This window comes from Tasmannia lanceolata, unplaced genomic scaffold, assembly GCF_043159265.1.
Source record: "Tasmannia lanceolata isolate RefF3 unplaced genomic scaffold, GAP_Taslan_0.1 ptg000002l, whole genome shotgun sequence".
Classification (NCBI taxonomy): Eukaryota; Viridiplantae; Streptophyta; class Magnoliopsida; order Canellales; family Winteraceae; genus Tasmannia; species Tasmannia lanceolata.
Genome location: NW_027518679.1, coordinates 20,202,202 through 20,219,844, shown reverse-complemented (window position 1 = coordinate 20,219,844; position 17,643 = coordinate 20,202,202). Strand labels below are relative to the sequence as shown.

Genomic DNA, 17,643 nt, shown 5'->3' with positions numbered 1-17,643 from the left:
AAGATCGAACTTCACCATTTTTTCCTTATCACCCCGGCCTAGGGAAGGATATTAACCACACAGGACTCTGGAACTTGACCTTGACTTGACAGAGAAAGGACTTTGACTACCAACAAACGAAGACTTCAATGGACACATGACTTAAAATCTAAGAGAGACTGATCTGCTTCTTAGCCTGATAAGTGTTTTAAAATGGTACAGTCTACCACTCTTAGAATATTTTGAAAACCGTATTTAAAAGTGTTTCATTCCTCTTTTCAGGATTTTCGTCATGCTTATTATTCCTTTAGATTGCTTAGTCTCAGCCTCCTTAGCTTAGAGAAGTTTTAAAGAAGCCTCGCTGGCACTTACTCAGACATTGAAGTAATGCCACAGCAAAAATGAAACTCCAGTTGACTTACAGAAGTTTTGTCCCTTATAAAGTCACTGCCATGACTAAATCACCTTTTAAGGTTTTCAATTCGGCGGACCGCATGCCTTATTTGTTGCCTGGACTGCCTGCCCTTGCAGGTTTTCCATCCAGCAGGCTCAGCAACCTGATTTTTGCATAAGCCGCCCTTTCGGGTTTTCAGCTTAGCGGGTAAATGACCCTAACTTTTGCCTAGACCGCCCTTTCAGATTTTCAGTCTAGCAGGTCTTAGACTCTATCATTTTTTCTTTCTTTCTGTTTCTCTACAAACCTGAGCCTAAATACACCAGAAGGACTTTTAGGTAGGCTTGGGTTCAAACAGGTTACACTTTGGTAAGTTTTCATGTATTTGACCGAATATGGCCCTCCAGACTGCCTACGTATCCCTAAAGAGAATGAAAATCAGGTCCGCTTAGTTCACCCATTGGGATTTCAAAGTTTGTTTTTGTTTTGTTTCACTCTTTTTCTTTTTGAAAGGTTACGAAGGATGTGATGTACCCTGTAGAAAGGGGTCAAGTCAGAACGTAGTTCAAGTCTCTTATCTTTTATGACGAAAGTCATAAAAGATGCCCCTAGTTTGTGTGTGACAAAGAAAGAGTTTATTTTTTAGGCCCAAAGTATTTGCAAACAGTTTTTGACATTTGGGTTGTTGGCTTTTAGGTTCTGATCGACCTAGAACGGCCTCCTGGTTTGTAGGTTCATTTAATTTTTCACCATTTTCATCGAGGAGTCTTACGGGTTTTTCAGGCAGGACTTCATCAACTATATATGGACATGACCAATTCGGCCTGAATTTTCCTCTGGGATCTGTGGGACCCGATCCCGCGAGAGGGTGGGGCGCGAGCCGCCATGATCTCCCTTGGTCTCTCGTAAGCACGCGATTGGCGTGTGCATTTTTATTATTGATTTTAATTCATCTTTTATGTGAACTTGGGATCACTAAGGCAATCCGAATTCCACACAAAAGAGAGTGACAGAGTCGCCACCTAGATGTGGGATCTAGGACTCATAATTAACCAGAAATCTAGACTCTTTACCTGGTTACAAGAATGGAAGGTATGGGGAGTTATCCACCACATGCACTATTCCTGCCCGATAATCGGTCTTCAATTCCAAAAGTTAACTCTTTTAAATTTATTTTAAATGGCTCATTCAACTCTTTGTTAGTGTGCGAACTATGTGACATGCATCCTATGATCTAATTTCAATGTAGATCCTAAATGTGTATCTTGATTCCTTTAATTTGTTTAAATTCGGTCTAAGTGAAAGTTCTCCTAAAATTCTAATTTCATGGAAAGTCCTAAGTGATTTAATTAAGAATTTACAAGAAAATTAATATACAAAACCCCACAATTTGTTGTGGAGCCGACTCGTGATTGGTATGCCATCAGACATCCAAACTGCCTACGTACCCAAGCCTCACTGGGATCAGAGTCGACGTAGTTCGGTGCACCTAAGCTAAGCTACTTATGCCTAACTCAACTAAGACACCGATCTAGACTGATTTGACTGTTTCAACAGTTTTAAGAGGAGTTATTTAATTCAAGTTGAGGATTTTATTATCCTAGGATTTCATCTAAGATGCTATATGATTCTTATCTAAATTCAAGTTGTTCCTTAGACTAATGCAGGTTAGCCTACATCCTAGTTTACTAGGCTTGTCCTAGGGAAAGATTGGGTGACTAGTGTAACTAGACCTAGGGTACGGTTGCTATCCATAGTAAGCGTACGTGATGAGGCTGGACTCCTAACTCTAGGACTCCCTAAAACCTAAGACTCCCTAAAACTTAGGACAAGACAGGACATCAGTGTTCCTAAATTGGGCTCTAATGGTTCTTATATCGGAAACCATAATCTAATGGTTCCGAACGACACGAGACAAATCGATTTAAGCTCTTGAAGTTAGTTAATTTCAGATTTCAAGGATTTTCGGTTTCTGGACATTTAAGGATTACCAATGGTTCTAGGGTTCACCAATTTTGGCCTCGAATAGCATCCAAGGAAGGGAATCGTGCGCTCTTTCCTTGTGCAATTTAATACTTAGGTTATAGCATCTTATTGCCTGGCATATCTCAGGATTTCCGTGGATAGTAACCTCAGAGCCAACAACATGCTATAGCTTAAATATTCAAATTGTCAAAGATCGAGTGCAATAGGGATACGATTATGGATGCACTGGCCATTTTTCCAAGGAAATCTAAAGATCCTAAAATTTCTGTTTCAATGGATTGAGGAGTGAACGTGTGACAGAATTTTAAGGTTCTTTAGAAGCTTTATGATGATTTTTAATTAATTTCAGTTTTTCAACGGATTTTATCAATTTTAAACCATATGAGCGATTTTACAAGTGAAATTATTGCAAACGTATTCGAAATGATTTGAAATTTCTGTAGCAATAAGATGTGATAGAATGTAGCTTACTGGAAGAGTTTTACAGATTTTTACATTAAGCTCATATTCAATTTTGATTTAACAATAATAAGACCAGATTGCAAAAATAACACAGAAACTACTAGAAATAGAAATCAAAATTCATGCAAATTCATACAATAGTAAGATATGAATAAACATAGCATTCTGTGAGAATTTAATGAATTTTAGAGACTATTTAGTATCAATTTTGGATTTTTCAATTTTCAGACCAGATTATGAATTAACACTACATCCCTTAGGAAACAAGATCCAAATGAATTGCAAATTTTACAACAGCAAGAAATATGAAATATAAGACTACTGTAAAAATTTTGTGAATTTTAATTGTGATCTGATGTCCGTAAAAAATTCTCACAAAATCTGATAATTTTCAAAGAAAGCATAAAATAATATACCAAAAAAAATCCAAAAATTCTCAAAATTTCAAGGTAGAATGTATCAGCATCATATTATTTTCCCAAGAAATTTTATTATTTATGGAATCTGTTTAGTATATATTTTATTTTTCTTCGTCGAAAAGATATTTTTGAAGAGTTTTCTATTTTTAAAACACGATTTTCGAGAAAATTACGACTCCGGAAAATGTCCTTTAATCTTGTTCTGATATGATGAACACAAGAAAATTTTAAAATTCCAAAAAATAGATCATCCTGAGATGGCTATTTTTTCGAATTTCGTAATTTCTCAGCCATTATTTTAAATAAAATTCCACTCTTCACTCAAATTTTCAAAACCCTTTGATTCAATGTCCGATTCGATCCGATAGTTATTTTAGTCTATTTAAGTAGAACATTGTATTAAATTTCGGGACGAAACGGATTTGAAACACTCATACAGATCATGATTTTTAGCTCAGACATATAATATTCAATTAAATTCAATTAAATGCTTAAAAATCATGCAAAATACATAAAAAATACCAAACAATCTTGGAAAAATCTGAGAATCGTGTACCTACCTGTAGTCGAGATCCTCGCCCAATCCAAGAGCCCAAAAATTCAAAAATCGCACCGCCGCTCGATCTGCTCCGTTTCCTTCTTCTCTTTTCCTTTGTTTTTTCCTTTTATTTTTCTCACTGTGGAGAGAAAGAGAGAGATAGAGAATGAGAGAGAGAGAGATAGAGAATGAGAGAGAGAGAGAGAGAGAGAGAGAGAGAGAAGCCGAGAGAGAGAAGCCGAGAGAGAGGTCAAGAGAGAGTGATGGAGACAGAGAGAGATTGAGAGAGAAAAAAAAAAAAAAACCAAACGAAAAAAACAGAGAAAGACACACTCTGTTTTTTCGTTTTTTTTTTTATAAAAAGTGAAAGATATGGTGAGAGTATGAACGAGAGGAGGAGAGGATGAGATTGAGAGAGAGTGAGAGAGAAACCGAAAGATAGAGAGGGAGAGCCAGAAAACAGAGGGGTAGAGAAACTGTAAATACGGTACTCTATTTTTTGGTTGCTTTTCTTTTTTGTTTGTTTTTTTTTTTTTAACCAAACAAATATAAGAGATGAGAGTGGGGTGGATTGAGAGAAAAACAGAGTGAGAGGAGGGATCGAGAGAGAGCAACGAGAGAGCCGTTCTTCCTACAGCCCAATCCACCAGAGCTTTCTGTGTTTTTTCTTTTTCACCGAGCTCTCGCTGTTGGAGAGAAGATGTAGGGTGGTGAGAGGTTGAGGGAGATGCAGAGGGTGGGAGGGATCGTGAAAACAGAGGGAGGAATCTCGGGAGAGAGTTCCAGAGATCAAGATCGTTGTTCTCCTCTCCTCTTTTTTTTCTTTTTCTTCCTCCTCTTCTTAAGACCGATCCTCTCCTTCTTATTTGAGAAAGCTTCCCCTTCCAAATTTTTTTTTTCCGTTTAGTATCTTGCTAAAACCCATCACCCATGAAGAGAATATTCGAATATTATTTCTTAAAAGGGAGAGGATGTTTCCAAAATGTTCGAGAATAAGTCTACACCACGCTCTCTTTAAAAAGGTTTCTTTTCCAAAATAACGATAATTTGCCTAAATCTTTAGAGTAAAGAATGCTACCATATTATAATGGTAATTAGAATGTGGAGACACTGCCGATTTTATTCATTGGGTGGTGGGATTACCAAATCTTGTGATCATCTAAATTATGTATGTGATTGGGGTACAGCGGGCCCTACTATGAATTCTGATGTGTGGGACATGATGCATCAAAAGGTGGGCCCTACACATGACCGAACTCCCCATTGTGATTAAAATTTGTGCTTGCATAAAACAATATGCCCCACTCCATAGGATGATCCGAACTACCTAACCGATGGGTCACAACATGAACGGTCATACCCCACAAATCAACCATTGGATGATCCAATCCGCCCAATTAACGGGCTTCAATATAAATAGATCATATCCTTCAAATTGCCTCCATATTAGTTAATGGGTGCCACACAAATCTTTTCCGTTAGATTTCAATACGGTCCCCGAAGAATAAGATTGAATTACCTTGGGTGGGCCCCACACATATTTAGTGGGCTACTCCATTTTAAATCCCTCAACCAAACGCCAGGCCTATTCCTTGGCCGAATTTTTCATGAGATCCATTCATCAAAAATTTAGGCGGGTCCACTTGCTTCAACTTAGTGAACTCCACTCCATGTTGGGCACACTTGTTCCTATAAAATTTGATTGTTAACATCCATGATAAACCCCACAGATAACTTGGATATTTCTTATATGGGCCAACTTTTTCGATCCAAATTTAATTCAAATGCTCAATGCGGGTCCACCAAACGGGTCCCGATTCCCCCTTTGCTCAGATTCTCGCGAATAACCTTTCTCAACATTTAGCGGAAAAATACGAAACACGGCAGAAATGATTGAAAAGATTGAGAAGATATAAGAGGCGGACACAGAAATAGGAAACACTGACGAACGGATAGCGAAACACTAACTTCTTTGTTGACTAGGGCGGAGCAAAATGGGGGTGTCTACAGGATCGAACACCAGTGCCCGATAAGATTTTAGGACGAGATCTCCTGGTTTCAGGTCTCGAACCTTGACTTTCTTGTTGAATGCCATTTCAATTCTTCTCTGATACCCTTAGATATGATACAAGGCTCTCGGTCTATTTTCATCAATCATCTGCAACTCATCATGTCTGGCTTTGGCCCACTCAAACTCTGGCAGATTCACTTCCATCATGACTCTTAACGAAGGGATTCTCAGCTCAACAGGGAGGATTGCTTCCATTCCATTCACCATAGAGTACGGAGTCACACCTTTAAAGGATCTGATCGACGTCTTATAAGCCCACAAGGCATAAGGGAGTTTATTTGACCAGTCCTTATAAGTCTCTGTCATCTTGCTAATAATAACCTTGATGTTCTTATTCACTGCCTCTACAAGTCCATTTGTCTGAAGTCTATAATGAGATGACTTGTGATGCTTTAACTTGAACTCTTCACACAGATGTACTACCTCTTTCTTAAAATGATATCCATTATCAGAAATCAGCTCATGAGGTACTCCGTATCTACAGATAATATTTATTTGAATAAACTTCGCAATTGTATTCGAAGTTATGGAAGCATAAGATACGGCCTCAATCCACTTCGTGAAATAATCGACAGCTACTAAAATGTACTCATGTCCGCTCGAGGACCTTGGATAGATTCTTCCAATAATATCTATTCCCCATACTAAGAACGGCCATGGCGAGGTCAAAGAATGTAACTCTGACGGAAGCACATGAATAAGATTAGCATAGACTTAGCACTTGTGACATTTCTTCACGAATGAGAAGCAATCCGCTTCCATTGTGGGCCAATAGAAACCAAGTCTAAGGATCTTTCTTGCTAATATTTTCCCATTCGTGTGAGGGCCACAAACACCTTCATGTGTTTGCTTTATGAGTTCTGTAGCTTGATCCTCATCAACACACAGAAGTTGTATCCCGTCAAATGACCTTCTGTACAACTCTTCACAACAGATGATGAAGTTGGCAGCTAACCTTTGAAGGGTTTTCCTCTCCTTGCTCGAAGATTCTGAAGGATATCCCTTGCCTGAAATGAGATTTCTGATGTCCGTGTACCACGGCTTTCCATTCGGACATCTAGCAGATATTTCCATGGCATTCACATGTGTCGGAGCCGATTGTAGTCTGACAGCTAGTGGCTGGACCTCCATCGTTGCATAAATGTCTAACATTGATGCCAGAGTAGCTAGTGCATCAGCAAAATGATTCCTGGTCATTGACAGATGAGTGAAAGTGATACTCCTGAACTTCTTGACCAGAGATTCTAAATATGTGTTATATGAGATCAACCTCGTCTCTCTTGTTCTCCATCGCCCATTAATTTGGCAGATAATCAAGATTGAATCCCCAAACACATCTATATCTTGAACTCGAAGAGCTAAAGCCGCCTCATGTCCTACAATGCATGCCTCATACTCTGCCATGTTATTTGTGCATTCAAACTGCAACTTTATGGATAAAAGAATGTACTCTTTCTTTGGTGATACAAGCACTGCCCCTACTCCCTGTCCTCGGTTGTTTACAGCTCCATCAAAGTACATTAGCCATCTGGTACTTGGAGTCTCATCCTCAAGCTCCATGATCTCCTCATCAGGAAACTCGGCCTTTAGAAAAGCATTCTCCTCAACAGGAGCATCAGCTAACTGCTCAGCTATAACTCGCCTTTTAATAGATTTCTGAGTAACATAAGTGATGTCAAACTCTGATAACAATCATAACCACCTTGCGGTTCTTCAAGTGAGAGCGAGTTTCTTGAATAAGTACTTCAACGGATCCATCCGTGAAAGCAGAAGTACTTTATTTGATAGCAGATAATGTCTAAGCCTCTGGGTTGCCCAAACTAATGCTAAACATGTCTTTTCCAAGATTGTATACTTCATCTCGTATTCTAGCATCTTCTTACTGATATAGTAAATGAGCCTTTCCTTTTTAGATCCTGCATCCTGCTGAGCAAGCATAAAACCCGTTGTTGTGTCTATGATGGACAAGTACAACAATAATGGTTGACCTGGAATAACTGGTAATAAGACAGGAGGCAAGGATAAACATTGTTTAACTTTCTCAAATGCCTCTTGACATTCGCCATTCCACTTTTTCGGGGAATTCTTCTTCAAAAGCTTAAAGATAGGTTGACATGTCATTGTCAAATGAGATATGAATCTCCTCAAATACTGCACTTTTCCAAGAAAACCCCGAATTTGTTTTTCTGTTTTTGGTGGCTCCATCTCTTGAATTGCTTTGATCTTTTGAGGATCTACTTCGATTCCTCTTTCACTAACCATGAATCCAAGGAGTTTTCCTGATGTGACTCCAAATACACACTTACTCGGATTCAGGCGGAGCTAGTACTTTCTGATTCGCTTGAAGAATTTTCTCAAAGCAACTGTGTGCTCTGATCGATTCCTTCCTTTAACAATCATATCATCTACATAGAATTCGACCTCTTTATGGATCATTTCGTGAAGAAGAGTTGTCGTAACCCTTTGATAAGTAGCACCAGCATTCTTAAGGCCAAACGACATAACTCTGTAGCAATATGTGCCCCATTGAGTTAGAAATTTTGTCTTCATCATATCTTTAGGTGCCATCTTACTCTGATTGTAACCTGAAAACCCATCCATGAAGGACAATAGAGCATGACCACCAGTATTGTCCACCAGGAGATCGATGTTCGGAAGAGGGAAGTCATCTTTCGGACTTGCCTTGTTCAAATCTCTGAAATCTACGCACATCCTGACCTTTCTGTCCTTCTTAGGCACCAGTACGATGTTTACAAGCGATTCGGGATATTCGACTACTTCGATGAATTTCACTACTAAAAGTTTCTTTACTTCCTCATTGACTATCAATTCCCATTCTGTCTTGAGTTTGCGAAGGGATTAGAGGTAATCTGTGTTGTACAATATCCTCACTCCATCCTGGCAAGTCATCATAAGACCATGCAAAAACCTCCTTAAACTCAACGTGATCAATTCCTCACGCTCCTCAGGAGGTGGTTTCATTAACTACTACTAAGATAATGTATGATTTTCTTTACTTGTAATAGATGAGGTATTCATTACGATGGGAGACTTTGATTAGCATATATTTTGATTTTGATTTTATTTTGATTAGTTGAGAATGAGAGTAATAATCTTCCTCTGTCAAATCTTTGAAGTGTAGTCAGTTTTAGAAATTAGATTATTGTAGATCTGGTTATTTTCGCTTACTAGAGGTCTCAATTCATCTTCTTAGGCAACTTCATTTTTACTTCTTTTTTTCCTCTTTTGAATGCTTAATTGTTTCTGTTACTGTGTATAATTGTCTCTGTTATTGTGTATTTCTTTTGTCAAAAGGTTTGGATCAATTGTTTTTCTTTTCTAATTACTTTTGGATGTCAGTTCCTGCTAATGTCGTGTAGTTTATTTGCTCTGGTATGGTTCATGCTGTTAGAGTTCTTTAATGTTGGCCAGTCAAATTCATCAAGTTTAGTTAGGCTGTACTGAAGTTATATGCATATTGATTATTGAACACTAGGATTACTTATAATTAGAAAATGCTATTTCTGAATTCTTTTCCTTGTCAGGATTTAATTTTTGATCTTGGAGTCATCTTTTGTTTTGGGTTAGAATGGTTGTAAGGCAAATTGTTGAAATCAGATCATGACTTCGTTTACATCTTAAGCCACTGATGTGATCATTATTAAGTTTGCACTCTAATCTTGTTATAATTTCGGTTCCATGTCAAAAAGCTTGAATCCAAAGATTGTGTTTAGTTTTTGTGTCTCAATGTCCCTGATTAGTTGAGAATTTGATCATGTTGTGGAGATTGTTGTGTTAATAATAGCATGTATAGATTCCGAGGTTTTTTTACCTCTCACTAGTTCTAAACTCTTGATTTAGTATATGTTTAAAAGAAAGTGATAAGAGTTTAGCTCTTAAGCATAAAAAGGAAAAAATGTCCAGAAGATTGTGTTTGAATCCAATTAGCTGACCTCTGTTTGATCATATTCTAGTGGTTATTCCTGTATTGCATATATTATGATTGAAGAGGGGTTAGGCATGAGTAAAGACACTTCATTATTCACAATGTCATTACTACTGTTTAGAGTATCACATGTTGTTTTGGAATCAGAGAGTTTCAACCTGAGCTTAAAAAGATGATTTTTTTTATTCTCCTTGATTGATAAGTCAAATACAAACATCAGGGTGGAATAGAATGCATCTATAGTCGTGCCTACCTCTCTTGATTATTATTGTCCTAAAGTTGGTGCATGAGTCAGTTTTTTTTCCTCATATGGAGTGCTTTCATTTATAATTTATGAAGCTATCATATTTCATGAGATATATCACCTTTGAATTCTATTCGTAACTCCAAGTAATCAACTGCGTGAATAATTGAACTATACACCATTATTCATTGCATATGAATTGTTGTTTATTCATATACATCTAGAATTAGTTAGGCTTATATAGGTTTGAGATGTTATAAGTAGTTTATTGAAAATAGGCCCTGGGGCTTTCATTCATTTTCTTTGAAAGGGTATAGTGCAAATATATGTAGAGAAAGCCTAAATGAGTCTAATTAATATATTTTCTTTCTTGCCTGAATATATAGACTGAATAAATCATGATTGACTATACAGATAGGGTTAGAAGATATTGATAGGTTTCATCTTATTCTGATAATAGTGTGCCATTCACATTTTCTTAAGATCAGAAGATGCCAATGCATGTTTCATCATTTGAATACTACTATTGAGTTATTACCCTCAGTGAAAGAATGGATTAAATCTTACAAAGTCATGAAAACAATCTTATTCAAAAAAGTTACTTTTGATTATTGTTGGGAATATCATGTTTATTACAAGATAAGTAAGTGACTGATGTTGTTTTTTTTATGTTGATACTTATACTTGCATCATGAAAATATTCATTACTAAAGTTTTTTTTTTAAAGGGGGAGGGGGGGGTTCATTCAGTGATCAATTTTGGATTACTTTCTTGTTATATTGTGCTCGATTATCAATGCTTAAGATAGTTGGTCACTAATCATTGTTGGGTACAAATGTCAATGCTATAATAGATATTCTTATCCTGTATATGATTCAATTGATGTTCTTTCATTAAGAATGATATGTGATTGCATACAGTTGAGATATTTTGTTGTCAGTATTAGGGAACTTTTATTCTGAATTTTGATTACTAGAACTTCATTTCTTCCAGTTGAATATGTATGAAGAAAACCTTTCATTTAAATTTTGAATGTGGTCTGGTCTTGTTCTTTAGGAGAAGAGTTTGTTTGGATGTTGTAATCATATCTTCATTTGGTCCTCTTTGCTTATTTATCTAGAGAAGATAGCAGCGACAGAGCTTGATTTATAAACCTTATTTTGTCTGAAATATTGCTTTGACTTTGATACTTCAGAGGCTATGAGAGGGATACCTGGAGCCCACCCTTAGGAGACTATTCTAGTCTCATTAGCAAGTCACCCCTAGGAGACTATTCTAGTCTCACACAAAGAAGACCCCCTGATTAGATAAAGACTAACTTAGTCATTTAGTTATCCTATTTATCATTGCAGGGGCAATGATATGGACAAATGGAGCCCATTCCTAGGAGACTTGTTTAGTCTCTATAGCATCCCCTCTTTCTTCCTACCTTTATTAGAAGACTAACTTAGTCTTTTTAGTGATCCCTATTTATCATTGCAGGGGCAGTGATAAGGTTACTTGGAGCCCTTCCTTAGGAGACTTGCGGAGTCTCATTAGCACCTTGGTTATCTCCTCTTCTTCTAAGAGACATGATTTGTCTCATTAGTACTCCCCTTTATAGAGTTGTTAGTCTAGGAGTCAGTTCATTAGACTAGGAGTCAGTCCTTTAGCTTAGGGGTCTGTCATTTAGCTTAGTTGTCTCCCCATCTTTTACCAACTAGTGCAGGATACACCTTCTTGGGATCATTTCATTTACCTTGGGACTCTAGTTCACTTTGTTAGGGATTCTCCTTAGGCTCTAGAGATTCTGTCTTTAGTCTTGATACTCCGCCATGCTGTGGATCACAGAGTGTGGTCTTATAGGTTTCCTTTAGCTGAAGGGTGAAAACACTTAAAAATACAAAAAACTCAAAGACAAAAAATACCTAAAAACACTAAAACATATTTTGAAAAGTGGTTTCTGAACTATGTTGGCTTGATCCCTTTTCACAGAGTACATAGGCAGCTTGTGTCCTCCCAAGTCCAGTCAAACATTTTCAATAAACCTTTTTGATAAACTTTTCAAATCTTTTAAAGCAAAAATCTTTCAAACCCATTCAAGCAAAAAACCTTTTCATGCTTGTTTGCAAAGCTAATAAGACGGTTTTCGAAAACCTAAGAAAAAAACAGTTTTCAACTAATAACAAGGAAGAAAAGGTTGTTGTCGAGAGCACTATGAAGTCGACACTCTTCTGAGAGTTGATTTCATTGGACACAGGCTGTACGTAAGGACGATTACCCTCTCGAGCCTATAAGTCCCTTTTCTTCTGCGAACTCTTTTTATCGATTCTTTGATTCTTTTACTTGTGATTGATCCATTTTACACAGCTATACTTAGATCCCAAGTTTATACTAGCTTGATTATCCCTTAGCTTGCTACTGGTTATTGCTTGATTATTTTGATCACATGCTTAGCTATAGCATTGTTTGTTTTCATTATTGCTTTGATCACATGCTTAGCTATAGCATTGTTTGGTTCATTATTGTTTTGATCACATGCTTAGACATAACATTATATGTTTCTTTATTGTCTTGATTACTTGCTTGTTCACATGCTTAGCTATAGCATTTACCTGCTTATCTTATCTTGATTATCTGCTTATTTTATTTCTTGATTATCTGCTAATCATCTCTTTATATGCTTATCTGCTTAGCTGTAGAATGCATATGATTGTTTACTGCTTTCCTAGATGTGATGAGTTAGGATTAGTGGAGGCAGGTATCAGGGTCATCTGATATTGGATTCATACTATGTATGTACATGGCCTATATATATATTTGAGAAGGGGAGACAACAAACTCTAGTGTTCATTCCAATGTCAGGTGATACTGATATCAACCCTCTTTAGGTCATGGATGTTTTTTACTTTCTTTTGTGGATGTGATCGCCCATCCCAGGGTCATGCATGCTTTAGATAGGTCGTTCTTCTCGGGGATGTAGGTTTCCATTAAATGTTTTCGCCCAAAATTCTTCAAAAATAATAAAATTGGCATAAGAGACCGAGTTTCTCAGGCGAGTGAGGTGCCTAACACCTTCCCCACTAGTAACCAGACACGGACCCTTTCCTTTTCTGGTTGTCCATTGCACAGAGTACTTTATGGGTTCCAGGCCCTAATCCTGGATGGCGACTCTTATTTTTCAACCTCTCATCGGATCCTTGGATCTGTGTGGGGATTTTTGTAATACCCGGCCCCAAGCTAGACGTTTATTTTTACAATGGGTTTCACTATCGAAAGTTGGGCTTAAGGCTTAAAATTTTTGAGCTTGTTGGGGGGGCCATTATCAAACTAAGCTTATGCTTTGTTGTAACTAGGAAGGGGCGATCGAAGCTGTTAAATCATTTCCAATCGTGGGTGCCACTATAGCCGTCAAATTATTTTGATCTAAAACCAATCTCAACCGCAAGTCAAGGAATATCGGATTCCCATTTTGGAAAGTTTTGATTTAACAAGTTAATTTCTAAATCGGATTAATTTCCAATAAATAAGAATGAATTGGTTTTATTCTTAAGCCATAAATGAAATGAGCTTATTTAGAAGTTAATTAGATTTTAGTTTGCTTTTAGTCGAAGTAGGTAGAAATGGGGCAATTATTTAGGAAAACTTTTTTTAGGGGCTTTTTAGAAAGCTTAAAATGTTTTATATAAATCTTTGGATTTAGAGTACAAGTGGTGGCTATTAAATAGGGAGTTTTTCTTTCATTTAAAGAGAGGTAATAGAGATTGTCTCGTTTAGATGGTGGTGTAGGTCAACTTTCTATTGAAAGGTTGTTAAGGTAGAATTTTAATTACTTTAAAGTTTCATTAAGAGGTCAAATTAATAAGAGATTTATTCCTCTTAATCATTTTGGCCAATAGGAGATGAAGTTTTGGGAAGCTCTATGTTAAGTTGAGATTGTGATAGATTCTAGGAATAGTGGAAGAATATTTAGAGATATTTAAGGAGTTATAGATTGTCTAGGAGATAAGTTTCTAAGATTATTCTTTGAATTTTGACCGATGGGATTTTGAAAACAAGTTACCATAGTTTTTAGTCCCTCCTTTTGATTGGCTATGTGAGTTTAGAAGGATTAACTTTTAGGGGGATTTCTAGCCAATTTCTAGCTTAGAAATTGGAGAAAGAAATCTTAAGTATTTGCTTTAGGCTTGGGCGTGGAGGTAGATGGTTGGTGATTGGAAAATATATAGGGAGAGAGTTAAGGGGTATATTTGATAGGTTGGGCTTGCCCATGGGGAAGTTTCCAATATGGAAACAAGTTTTCAATGGATGCCTTGTGTGGATTGGTAAGGAAAACAATAATAAAGGGCCATCTAGTTGGGTGGAAATATTACGCTTTTAGAGGACAATTTTTGGAATTTCCATTATCTCATGCGTCTCAATTCTAGGGGATAGTTACAATCACACTCAACAAAATTTAATTTCTAAATTCTATCTCTATCTTTTATTATCATGTGTATTTGTTGTGTACTTTATGGATGTGAAACTAACAGACCTTGTAAGTTGTAACTATAAATATAAAGCAATTCTTTTGTTGGACTTATCTTCAAGCAACCATCTACAAGTCGTTAAGATCGTCATCTTCTCAGTGGGAGAAGGTTTTCTAGGTTGTATAGAAAGCTTATTGGATAGAATGGGTAGGGATAAGATTTTATGAGTAGGAGTGATATTAACTCCTAATTCAAAGGCAGAGAACGTCAAGGGCTACTCTTTAAATTTCAAACCCAATTTGTAAAGAGCGTTTTTTGTAAGATAAATACTAGGCCATCCAAGGAAGGAAATGGTATTTTTTTTATGGTTTCTGAAGGTGAGAGTACCATTCCTTTTGACGATCAAATTTGAAGTCAGCCACTTCTACACCAAGCAAATTCACATGCAAGGACATCAACTGATATATACAGTAGTATCTGATCCCTCTCTTCTTTTTTTAATCAAATCTCAAGGCAACAACCTAGTGTCATTGTCCGGAGTTAAACATCTGGTGGAAGGTGATTCTTATGAAACCGGAAAAGCCACAGAGATCTTGAGTTTTGGTTCTGTAGTTACCCATCATTTCCGCTTATTGTGTGCAAGCCTCCCATTCCAAAGAATTAATTAATCGTTCCTTGATCAATTATCTACTTGGAAACCTCCAACTCTTCTCAAGTTTACCTTGTGGGAACCCTCCAGCCAAACCAGTTCTCTATGAAGTAAACACCCAATATTCTCCTTCTCTCTACTGTTTCAATACTTTCCCTCTTAACCCCATGATTCCACATACAGAGAGAGAGAGAGAGAGAGAGAGAGGAAGAGAGAAAAATGGAGGTTTTCCGCTGGAGCTCCGACAATCCGGACTTGGTATTTTGCTTAAAGAGGTAGGTGAAAATTTATGTGTTGTAGCATTTAATTTCTTGAAGCATTTATTTTCTACATCTTTTAAATGCAAGTAAATATTAGATTTAATAATCGTTTGAATATACAAGATTAGTTTAAGTTAATTAGATCCTAAGATACTTTTAGATTTAAAATGCCTTTTATTTGTTTTATTTGTTATACGAGCAAATATGTCAATTTGTTGTAACCAGTTCTACGTTTATGATTTGATGACTATGAATATGATTTCAAAATTTATGACCATGAAGGCTAAACCTAATTTATTAAGGTTTTAAAGAAAATAGTGTCATTCTAAAATTGGGGATCTCATGTAGCATTTTCAAAAACAAAATAATTATTATTGAATGAGCTGATTCAATGTACCATTATATATTTTCTGATTAAAGGTTGATAGCATCTTGGGTATCAAAGCAACTATGAAAAATGGAACTAAACAATTGTGTAGTGTTGTTAGCAAAAGATGATAGGGCAAACACCAGCTCTCTCATTATAATGAAAGAAATAATTGGTCACTTCTTGTTTTTATGATGATGACCCTTTTATGTTCATATTGGACCCGTCCATGAAAGTTACAGACACTTTATTTTGATCCCTTTATCTTAATGTAGAAATATATGATTAAAAGAATGATAAGACATTTACACAAAAAGGAGGGTTATGCATCATGGGCCTTTAAGAACATCACATATAATTTTGCAAACCAAGATCTTATGTATATGGAATATTTGCATATTTTTGCAAAACAAGAAAGAAATTTTTTTTAGGTATATGCATCGCAAAGAACTATGGAATGCCGTATAGCTATGAAAAAGGGCGGGTGGTGGCACCCTTAAACCAATGATATGAGGGCCTGCACAGAGTCCGGCTAAGTCGCTTCCTGTAAATCGGTTGAACTAGGCACCCCTTTCGCACACAGGTAAATCGGGCAGACTGGGTTATGTTATAATGAAAGTCGCTTCCGGTAAATCGGTTGGACTAGGCCCCTTTCGTACACTGGTAAATCGGGTGGATTGGGTATGTTATGGTGATTAAGATATGATATGACCTCGTACTGTTACCTTGATGAGCCTAGGCGTGGTAGTGCGAGGAGTGGGTATTGGCATTCATACCTCTCGAAAAAGAAAATAAGTTTTCTTGCTCGCATGGATCATGACAGTTTAAAGTGAAATTGGAAAAGAAGATGCACTATACGATACTAGTAATGTTGCATAAAAGAAAATCCACCATAAGAAGTTAGTAATGATGTTGTGTAATTCAATTTCAATAAGTATTAGTAATACTAATATTTATGAAGAAGATGGATTAGATTATATATATTATCACTTTTCTTTCATGTTTTTAGATGATATAAAACTTTCTTTTCTCTACAGGGTTTCTGTGGTGGAAACTCACATCAAAAATAAAAATTTCAGATGTGGATTCTTGTTACATTCAAGAGCACCGCGAAGAGGATGGGAACTAGCGAAGGAGTGATGCCTTAGTGATTTTTGGTTTAGTTTCCCTTTATTCATTGTTTTAAATTTCTACTTCCATGTTCTGTAACTCTTAAACTATTTTATTCAATGATTGAGATGACTTTTATGTTGGTTTTTACTTTTAAAAAAAGAAAAAAAAAACTGATGTCTTTTAGTTAACGGGCCGTGTTTCGGGATTCCGAAATCCGGGTCATTACAATTTTATATTTAGGTATGACTTGGTTCTGAGTTTACTTTGAATCAAGTGGTATCGCATGCCATGACTCATGTTCTGAGGGCACTATCCGAGAGAGCCACTGCGGAGCTCTCCAACTCATGTGGAGATCGAGAGACCGCAGGGTCTCATCCCGCTGTCCGCCTCAAGATATGGTCCCACAGGCTAGCGACTCTGCTGGGGACTTCTTAATTTTGCTTAACTCTGTAAAATGCCATTATTATTAATTTTGAAGAAATTTTGGGCGAAAATTCTAAAAATGGAAACCTTATTGTTAAAAATCCAGAGGCACCAAATAGGCATGTAAAAAAACAAGGGCACACACTCACTTGCATCCATGCATATTATTATCTGTTTTGTGGTTACATTTCTGTTGTGGATGATTATGGATGTGATATGAGATGACCTATTCGGGGTACTACCAGCGGGAGGGTTGCTTTGGGCTATACATGCCCGCCACCAGCACCGCACCAGTAGTACACTCAGCTCCTGGACACTTCGTGTGTAAAACGGTTAAAGTTTAG

General features: G+C 36.8%; 1 protein-coding gene across 1 annotated transcript; it reads right to left on the bottom strand.

The window, feature by feature from the left end:
• Positions 1-6,438: 6,438 nt before the first annotated feature.
• LOC143889192 (uncharacterized) lies at positions 6,439-7,970 on the bottom strand. The gene is made up of 3 exons (XM_077393387.1): positions 7,626-7,970; positions 6,805-7,505; positions 6,439-6,529 (listed from the first exon to the last, which is right to left on the bottom strand). The coding sequence occupies exons 1-3, from the start codon at positions 7,968-7,970 to the stop codon at positions 6,439-6,441; spliced, it is 1,137 nt and encodes a 378-aa protein (XP_077249502.1).
• Positions 7,971-17,643: the final 9,673 nt, after the last annotated feature.

Coding starts and splice junctions, on each gene's coding strand:
- LOC143889192 (XM_077393387.1), bottom strand. CDS start 7,970: ATGACATGTCAACCTATCTTTAAGCTTTTGAAGAAGAATTCCCCGAAA. Junction 7,506..7,625: donor ATTATCTGCTATCAAATAAA/GTACTTCTGCTT, acceptor TATGTTACTCAG/AAATCTATTAAAAGGCGAGT. Junction 6,530..6,804: donor GAGAGGAAAACCCTTCAAAG/GTTAGCTGCCAA, acceptor TGCTTCCGTCAG/AGTTACATTCTTTGACCTCG.